At 36.9% G+C, this 10,481-nt stretch overlaps 1 protein-coding gene and 1 pseudogene across 1 annotated transcript; one reads left to right on the top strand and one right to left on the bottom strand.

Annotated features, from left to right (window-relative positions):
- Positions 1 to 7,280: 7,280 nt before the first annotated feature.
- LOC109010793 lies at positions 7,281 to 8,525 on the top strand (annotated as a pseudogene).
- Positions 8,526 to 8,786: 261 nt separating this feature from the next.
- On the bottom strand, positions 8,787 to 9,512 carry LOC109010794. Its single transcript, XM_018991707.1, has 2 exons — positions 9,480 to 9,512; positions 8,787 to 9,383 (listed from the first exon to the last, which is right to left on the bottom strand). Exons 1-2 carry the CDS (start codon positions 9,510 to 9,512, stop codon positions 8,787 to 8,789), a joined length of 630 nt encoding a protein of 209 aa, XP_018847252.1.
- Between the last annotated feature and the right edge of the window lie 969 nt (positions 9,513 to 10,481).

A 10,481-nucleotide genomic window follows, 5' to 3' on the forward strand; every position in this document is an offset into this window, starting at 1 on the left:
AAAAAGAATAATATATAAATATATATATTATAAGTAGGGCTGAAAAACCGACCATTCGGTTCGGTTTTGGGCCCAAACCGAAACCGACTGGTCGGTTTTTTTAGGCCCAAATCCGGCCGAAACCGACCGACCAGGGCATGAAAACCGGCCGGTTCGGTTACCGGCCGGTTTACGGTCGGTTTCACGGTTTTGGGCCGGTTTGGGCCACTGTGTTTGGGCCGGATTGGGCCACTGTATTTGGGCCGGATTGGGCACTGTTTGGGCCATTTTAAGACCCAATTCAACATTTTTTTGAGCTCATTTTGTTATTCAAGATCATCTACTATAAAGATTTTTTTTTTGCAGAATTTTTAAAATTAATTAATTTAATCATGCCATATATATATTATTAGTAACTAATAACTATTAACTACTACATATATACTACTTATATTTTATAATCTTATTATCTTATATACTAAATTACTAATTACTAGATAAATAGTTAAATACCAAATACTCCACTAGATGTTTAATACACATTACAAACAAAATTAAATTGTCTTAAGCAACAAATAACAATTGTTTTTTAATAAAACTCAAAAAATCTTCATTCTTCAGTCTGCAGTCTTCGACTCTTCAATCATCAATAGTTGTAATGTATGATGCTCCCAACTCTATAAGAAAACACCAAATAATCAAATTATCAATATTAATAAATTAGGATAATGAAAACAAATTAAATTAAATAATAAAAATAAATGAATATGGAAATTGAATGAGTAAAAGTTAAAAACACATTACCAGATTCTACTACAAAGCTCTCAACATTATCCATTGAGTCTCGAATATCAATTGGCGTTGACGGATGTCGCAACCAATTCTGAGTGCAAATAAGTGCCTCAACAGTTCTTGGAGCCAAGGAACTCCGAAAAGGATCAAGTACCCGACCTCCCGTACTAAATGCGGACTCTGATGCAACCGTGGAAACAGGCATGGCTAACACGTCTCGTGCAATTCTCGCAAGTATAGGATAGTTAGGCTCATTCACTTTCCACCAATTCAACAAATCAAAAGATTGACTGAATGCCTCACAACCATCTGATAAATATCGATCAATCTCTGTTTTGGTTGATGTAGATCCAGAGGCAGTCGATGCTTGCAACCACTCATAAAAAAGTTGTGACTCATGATTGTCTTCAACATCATCTGGAGGTGCAGCTGACGGAGTGGAAACATGTTCTCTACTACTCGAGGAAGAACCGAACGTAGCATTATACTCCTCATACATGTCTGATAATAATTGTCTCACCCTCGACAATAAATCTTCAGCCCAATTGTGATCATAAATTTTTTTCAAGTGAAAAGTAAGAAGCCCCAACTTACTACGTGGATCAAGGAGAACTGCAATCAACAACAATAAATTCAGTCTATCCAATGAACCCCAATACTTATCAAATTTCATTCTCATGCTTATGGCCATACTCATCAAACAAGTATTCTGACTCTCACACAGTCTAACCAACTCTTTTTGGAGCCTACAAATCTCCAAAAAACTTGTGTTTGCCGTGACATGTAAAGAACCAGAAAATCGACAAGTGGCATCATAAAACATCTTCAAAAATTTCACAAAAACCCGCACTGTCTCCCACTCGTCAGCTCTAGGAGGCCCAATGTTTCCATCCTTAAAGTAAGAAAGGAAATTGTAGTCCTCACTCTCCATTCTCCTAAAAGCCTTTTCAAATTTCTCAGCAGCCTCCAACATCATGTAAGTTGAATTCCATCGGGTTTGCACATCAAGGCACAACATTTTTTTACAATCAATTTTTTCCTTTTCTGCACATCTCTTAAACTTGTCTAATCTTGCAGGGGAGGAGCGCACATATCTAACCGCATTTCTAACCATCGTAATGGCATCATCACACTCCTTGAGACCCTCATTCACGACAAGATTCAGAATATGAGCACAACATCTCATGTGCATATATTTTCCTTCCAACATATTCTCCGTCAAAAAATGTCTCAAATATGCAATTGCAGTATCATTTGAGCTAGCATTATCAACAGTCACAGTAAATATCTTATCAATACCCCAATGAAGGAGGCACGATTCAACATATTTTCCAATCGTATCCCCTCGATGATTAGGGATTAAACAAAAATTTATAATTTTCTTCTGTAATTTCCAATCACAATCAATGAAATGGGCAGTTAGACACATATAATTAAGATTTTGTACCGATGTCCACGTATCGGTAGTTAATGAAATCCTCATTCCCCCATCTTTGAATAACTTTTTAAGTTTGACTTTTTCAGATGCAAATAGTTTCATACAATCTCTTGCAACCGTCACTCGACATGGCACTTTAAATCTAGGTTCAAGCAACCAAACCATCTTCTTAAATCCTTGCCCTTCAACAATTCTAAATGGTAATTCATCGAGAATAACCATCTCCGCAAGCGCCATCCTTACAGCCTCCTCACTATATTTATGAGTTACAAGATTTCTTAAAGAATTATCACTCTCTCCAAACCCCTCCGAGGATACCTCACCTGCCAATGTTGTTTGGTATTTATCTAAAGGCCCACGCTTATGAGGATTTTTGGGACATGAAGGTAGATGGTTTTGCATAGTTGAAGTGCCGTTCCTCTTCGAGTGACAAGCGTATATCTTGCCACAATAATTGCACTTGGCCTTAGGATCATCTACGGAACAACCCTCAACTTTTGTAAAATGATCCCAAACAATTGACGGATCCTTCCCCTTCCGTTTCTTAGGAAGTGGACAATTACTACTATTAGGGGCACTTGAAGTCGGGGGTTTTGGTATTTGGGAGTTCGAATCAAGATCAATTGGACTTGACGAAGAATCCATCTAACATGTAAAAACAAGAAACAACAAAAAATCACCACAATTGTTAATTACACAGCAGCTAGTTTGCAACGTGGCAAACATCACAAATCTAAGATTCTAATCTACATTTTAGATCGCTCATAAATCTCACAAATTATTTTACTTTCAATAAACATCACAAATTATTTATAACATAATGTCATAAACACATCATAAATTTAACTTTCAATAAATATCTCAAATTATTTATAACATCAACACATCATAATTTTTACTTCCAATAAACATCACAAATTTTTTTTTTCAACAAAATTACATCCGTGAATGCACATTAATAACATTATGCACTGAATGCCGAATGGCAATGGCCGCAATGCACAGTTGCACACTGCCGATGAGAGTCCGAGACTGCTCAAAATTCTTCAACAAAATCCTCCTCACTATTTCAAGCATTATCAAACAAGCAAATACAATCTCTAACCTAGATTGAAATACCAAATCAGAAAACAAAAACACTAATCCACCGATGACCGAACTAGACCAATCTCGGATTCTAAATAAAATCTCACAAAATACTTATAAATAAATTAATAAATCTCAAAATCATACCTAAAAAAACCAAAGGAGGCTCTCGAAATTGCGCCGGAGGAACCGAGGAAGCTGGGCGTCCACGAGATTGCGCCGCTGCTGGACGGTGGACCACTGGGCGTCGGTGAGCCGTGAGTGGCTGGAGTCGCTGGAGTCGTGGACGGCGACGCGGCGTCACGCACGGAAAGGACGTCACAGCGAGATGAATCGAAGACGGAAGAGGGAGGCGAGAGAGACTCGAGAGAGGGAGGCGCCGCGGAATGAAACTGGGCAATGGGCAGGGCCGCAGGGGTCCGAACGAAATGAACTGGGGCTCGGGGACGGACAATATGCCCTAGTTGGAACGGCGCCGTTTGGCTTATGCCAAACGGTGCCGTTCCCTTTATTTTTTTTTCTAATCTTAAGATGAAAACGACGTCGTTTCACTTATTTAAGTGAAACGGCGTCGTTTAATATATGAATATATTTTAAATTATTTATATATCCGGCGTCGGCCGGTTTTTCGGTTTTTGGTTGGTTCAAACCGCGACCGAACCGGCCGACGCCGGTTTTGATGATTTATCACCGACGGCCGACCGGTTCCCTGCCGGTTTCGGCCGGTTCCGAGCTCCGGCGGCCGGTCTGAGTCGGTCTCGGCCGGTTTTCCGGTTTTCTGTACAGTCCTAATTATAAGCACTAAATTAAAAGAAGAAAGAAATATCAAAGCACTAAAAAAGGGTAGCTAGAGGGTGCAGTAGGGGTAGTACTGTGGCTTTCGACAGTACAATTAATTGTGGCAGTACCATTAATTTAGTAGATATATATATATATATATATATGTTTTTTGAAATGATTAATTTAGGAGATATTGATGCATGCGGTGGCCACCAAAGAAGTAATTATGAAGAAAATTGATAATTATGCCTTTCATTGATCATGTTCATATTCTATGGTTCAATAATTATATATATGTCCATGGATCGATCATGCTTTTCCAAAGATATACTTTGAATTAAGTGATTAATATATCATTTCTCACTTCAAATAATTAGGGGGCCGGCTCTGTTTCATTCACTGAATGACGTCACATATATATGTGACCATGGGCATATACTATTTGACCATGGACACGTGATATACGTGGATTTCGTATATGATCCAATGGTTATGATTAAATCAATAGTACTTGTATATATAAATGCTGCATGCTGGTGATGATCAAGATTTTAACGGCCATGCATGCCCGATCTTAAGGTACTGATCATGAATGTATATTAATGGTAGACATGATTAGAGTACGTACAACAAATGGTTAAAGTTGTTTTTGGTACGTTCAACATATAAATTAGTCAGTCGGCATGCATGCATGAATTTGACCAACCATGGGATGCTTAATTCGATCGAGTAGAAGACTTCATGAAATGATATATACGTACATTATTTGGCCAACTTAATGCAAATTCCTATAATAATATTGGTAATAATGCGATGGCTTAATGTCAATCATGTATGAATTAATTAATTAACACTGTTTAACAAATCCATAATTATCGGGATAAATACTTTTCGCCAAAACTTTGTATGTAGAGACCACAAGTACTATGCGTTAATGCCCTTTTCGAAGAACATAGTCAAACAGCTAGGTTTCCCATGCTCTCTAAAATACTGATCAAGCCTAGCTTGTATAATCTCCGCACGGTGGAGGGAGGAGGCCGGGGCTCCTCATTTCCCAGCTTTCCTCTTGATCTCTCGTCTAAGCTTTGTTAATTTATATTCTATTTTTTCCCATGTATTTTTTCCTTTATTCTTCAATATTAGGTCAGAAAATGCCCAACATACCATTTAATTGCTTACCACCAAATTGTCACACATACCGCATACACCATCATGCTCATCATCAACCGGCAATTTTCAAAATTCTACCTTGTTTCATGGGGTAGCGCATATACCGGCCTCTACTAACTACATGTATGACACGACTAATCATTTCCTTACATCCATATATCACAAAGGAAAATACTTTAATCACAAAGAAATTACAAAAAAGTAAACTCACAAAATGACGTAATCTGATTTTCTGAAGCTTAATGTGGATGGGGCTATGTTTATTGATCAACACAAAGCTAGGATTATAGCTATACTCAGAGATGCTAAAGGTGAAACTATTATGGCTGCTAGCAAAGCTGAACTTGAGGTTGATGCTCCTAAGGATATAGAGCTGCTTGTTGTCTTCCAGTGCCTACAATTATATGCTCATATATATGGGTATTAAAAAGCTGATCACAGAGAGTGATTATCTACTGATGGTAAGAGAGCTACAAGCTACAATAGATTCTTCTTTAATACTGAGGATCTTATTGCAAGAAACAAAGAAGTTATTGGCTGTTTTTTAGGAATATCATATTCAACATGTGAGTAGGTTGGGAAATGAGACTGCTCATGGTCTAGCCCGACATGCTTGGTCTGTTGAGTCTATTGAGATGTGGTGTGATGGTTTTCCAGACTTTATCTCGCTCTCAAGCAATTTGGCTTGATAGTTGTCTCTAATATTCTTTTTTTCATTAATATTATGTTCTTCTTATAAAAAAAAAAAAAAGTAAATCTAAAGGACCTCATGAAGGCACGTCAGTTTGTGAGTTTACTTTTGTATAATCTATTTATGTCTGTAGCAGTTCTCTATTACAAATTTGGACAATGTAGCCAATTCTTCTTGGCATGCAAAGTCCATGCGCCGACCCCACACTAGTACTGCAAGTAGTACCCTTGGTACATCTTCATTGACTTGGGCCATCCGACTCCAGATATTTGATTCTAAAGGATGATTATAGATTTTAAGTTAATTTTTTTCCTAAGTACGATTCTAAAGGAAAAGGATGAGGAGGTCTTAGGAGTGGGCTTGACTCCAGCAGAGTCGAACTGGTCAACTCCGACCTCTCACTCCAACTTGGGTCAGAGGCCAGTTTGAGCTCTGAGTCTTTGACTCCGATACGAGTCTCCAGAGCCGAAGCCCAACTCGAAGTCGGGTCGGCTCACTGTGTCGGGCTGGGTAAAAAAAAGACCTAAAAGCCTTTTAAAAAAATTAATAAAATGAAAAGTTCTTTTATTACTACATCTCACGTCAATTTTAACCAATAATCTGATTCCTTACATCTTTAAATCAATGTTTTAGATTTTGTTCTACCGAAATGGACTATTTTGGCGGAATAGCCAGAATGGAATGAAATTGAAAACTATGCTTTAAAATCCACAAAAGAGAGAAAAAAAAAAAGGACCCAACCACCAGTCTTAATTATCTACTCAGCTGATGATTCACTGCTCATAAATGATTATTATTAGAACCAACAAACAAACAAGCAAACATGATGTTCATAATATAAATTAAACAGTTCTGCTTCAAATGAAATGTGCTGTTTTTTGGTCTTTAATAGACTCCAATGGAAGCTTGCCAACTCACCACTCCATAAAGCAATTGCTTACATTGTATAAGAGCATTAGTAGTGGGCTCAACAAACTTTAGCCAAAATTTGACTAAGAAATCTACTTTTACAAATTTAGCTAGCCACTTTTCAACAACATCAAATAATATGCTCAACAAATCTTTCACTATTTTATTAAAATATTGATTTTGAACTTTTCATTTATTTTAATTCTAATTGTAATTTGAATTTTTCTAACTGTTATATTTTTTAACGGCTATATTTTTCCAACGGCTATATTTTTTAACGGCTATATTTTCTAATGGATATAATTCTCCAACGGCTATATTCTTCCACTATAAAACATAATATTTCATCAACAATTTCATTCACTTCAACTCAAGTATCCTTGTGAAACCTTTTCTTTTCATTTCCTCTCAATGGATCGTTCACTTTTTCACAAAATGACACTTATCGGTTCAGATTCTGACGAAGAATTTGAGATAGCGAGACAACTTGTGGAAAAAGAAGGATCAAGCTCAGGTGGTTCTTCTAAAAAATCACGTAAATTCATAAGGCGCGATCGATTGCAAGCCCACCAAAATCTTTTTCGTTACTATTTTGCTGATCCTCCAATCTATCATCACAAATATTTTCGAAGGAGGTTTCGAATGAGTAGTTCTCTATTTCTTCGTATCCAAGCTGCGGTAGAAGCCCATGAACCTTATTTTGTCCAAAGACGAGATAATTCTGGAAGGCTTGGTTTTTATTCCCTTCAAAAAATAACAGCTGCTCTGAGGATGCTTGCATATGGTGTCACGGCTGATTTTATGAATGAATATTTGAAGATTGGAGAGACTATGGCATTAAGAAGCCTAAAAATGTTTGTCAGAGCAGTTGTTTCAATTTTTTCTGAAGAGTACTTAAGAAAACTCAACGATGATGACATTGCTAGACTGCTCGCAGTTGGTGAAAAACGTGGATTTCCAGGTATGTTAGGGAGCATCGATTGTATGCACTGGAGATGAAAGAACTGCCCAACTGCTTGGCATGGTATGTACTCTGGTCATATCCACGAACTAATAATTATTTTAAAAGCAGTGGCTTCTTACGATCTATGGATTTGGCATGTTTTTTTTGGATTATCGGGATCTCATAATGATATAAATGTGCTTGATCAATCATTTATATTTTTTGACCTTGCTCAAGGGCTTACTCCGACTGTTAATTATACTACTAATGATCATAATTATGCAATGAGATACCATCTTGTTGATGGCATTTATCCACAATGGGCAACATTTGTTAAGACCATCTCAGCTCCCCAAGGAAACAAGGAAAAATACTTTGCTGTAGCCCAAGAGTCCGCAAGGAAGGATGTGGAGAGTGCTTTTGGTGTGCTTCAAGCACGATTTGCTATAATTCGTGGACCTGCACGGTTTTTCCACATTGAAACGCTCAATGATATTATGATGGCATGCGTAATTTTATATAATATAATCATTGAAGATGAACGGGCTGACAACGAAGAAGAAGAGTTCGAATATGAACAGTTGGCAGAAAGCATACATGATCCAATGTCAATTGGTCCTACACCTGAATTTAGCGAGTTCATTCAAAGCCATCATGCTCTTAGGGATAGGAAAATCCATTGTCAACTCCAAGCAGATCTCATCAAGCACTTATGGCAACAATATAGTGCCTCATAATGAGTTCAAGTCTATGGTTGTATGTCTATGGTTGTATTAGAGTTTATGGTTCTTGTTCTATGGTTGTATTAGAGTTTATGGTTCTTGTTCTATGGTTGTATCAAGTAGCACCTTCCTCCATAAAACATAACCAACAAGTCACAAATAAAACATTACTCCATAAAATACATAACCAACATTAGAGTCAAAAAAGGCAACAAACATAAAACACTCATAAGTTCAAATCACAAATAAAATATTACTCTATAAAATACATAATAGTTAGTTTTTCCTAGTACGACTTGCAAGTATTTTCATTTGTCGTTGAAGATGGTATTGTTGTAGCATTGGAGGCATGGTACTTGTATTTAATGCCATAATTCTTTCATCTTCTTTCTTTTCTTCAATCCGTAACTTCTCCTGCTCAAGTAGCACCTTCTCTTTTTGGATACGCATTTCTTCTTCCCTAAGACCCACTTCCGATTGTCTAAGACTCACTTCCTCTTGCCTAAGACATAACATCTTATTATCATGATCACGTGCTTCTTGCATAAGTACGATTTTACTCTTTCTAATTTCTTTCATCTCATTTAGTACCACGAGAGAATCGGACTCCGTCATTTCTTTTCTCTTTCGTTTCTCTTTTTCTACTTTACGGCCAATTGGTCGATCCAAATTTGAAGATACTGCATGAAAATCCTCATCTTCGCCTAAATTTATTGAATTTGGTGTCGAACCATTCGAACTTGGTTTTTTCTTCAGCTTCACTATTTCCATATGTTCCACCCACTTTGGATGGAATCTCAACACCCGCCAACAATGATCAAAGTTAAAAGTTTTCTTCTCTAACTCTAGGAACATGACCTTTGCCTTGCCAATCTACATACATAAAGCACCATGGTTACTTCATAAGATCAAGTATTTTAATAAATTACTAGCATGTTAAAAAGTTGAAATAAAAGGTGGAGAACATACCTTGTCTTGCTCGTTAAAACCACTTGGATGCATTCCCTCGACTTGTGCCAAGTAACCACAAAACTTATTTACCGCTTGTTGAATTGTCGACCACCGATTCATTAGAGATGAGAGGTTACGTAAAGAGTCAAATTTCTTATTTTCCTCAAAATATTTATGAATTCTTTTCCATAGCATTGTATGCTTTTGATCTTTTCCTTGCACAACATCTAATGAAATTTCAAGCCATCCCTCCACAAGCATCAAATCTTCCTCGTTAGTAAAATTATTACCTCGTTGTGGTTTTCGTCCACTCGGTTCAACCTCAATAATCTCAACTTGGGGTGGAGAGAGTTGAGATCCATTAATCTCAGTTCTGGCACTCATTAAAAAGTCATTGTTGTTTAAAAGATTTGTGAAGTAGGTATCACGGTGAGTGGATGGATCCATTCCTAACAAGAGATGTGAGGATTGATAAAATTTACAACTTAACAAAATGTCTTATAAAATGAAAATGTTGCCAGCCGACTCATAACAAGACTTGATGAAGTGGGAACAATGCTGTAAAAATAAAAGAAAGTGTCCTCATATTGCGTCTAACTCTCTCTAAATGATAGAATATATCTAGATAAGAAAAACTACCAATATAAGGAAGGGACGACGAAGGGGCTAGAAGCCCAAAAGGAAAACAAAAATCTAAAGTAAACTAACTATATAGTCTCTTTGTCATTGTTTTTGTTTTTTCCATTGTCATTTGGAGAGATTCTTAGGGCCCGTGAAACTAAATTCTGACTTTAATGACCCGTAGCATTTATTGATGAAAAGTTTATCAATAAATAGAAGAACAGGGTATATCTTTCAATAAATAGAATAACATGGTATATCAAAGTCTACTCTAGAAGAAGTCTACTCTAGAAGAAGTTTCCCACATATTTGAAACTATGGAGCATTTTCACAAACACATAGAAGGCACATGCGAAAGAGCTGAAATAAAAAATTCTTGGGTAAGTAAAAAATGCGGTA

The sequence above is a fragment of the Juglans regia genome, chromosome 7, assembly GCF_001411555.2.
Source record: "Juglans regia cultivar Chandler chromosome 7, Walnut 2.0, whole genome shotgun sequence".
NCBI classification, from domain to species: domain Eukaryota; kingdom Viridiplantae; phylum Streptophyta; class Magnoliopsida; order Fagales; family Juglandaceae; genus Juglans; species Juglans regia.

Excerpts from the sequence above, each read along its gene's own strand:
- LOC109010794 (XM_018991707.1), bottom strand. The coding sequence starts at position 9,512 with ATGCATCCAAGTGGTTTTAACGAGCAAGACAAG. Across the intron at positions 9,384-9,479 it reads GTTTTAACGAGCAAGACAAG|ATTGGCAAGGCAAAGGTCAT; the intron begins GTATGTTCTCCA and ends TTATGTATGTAG.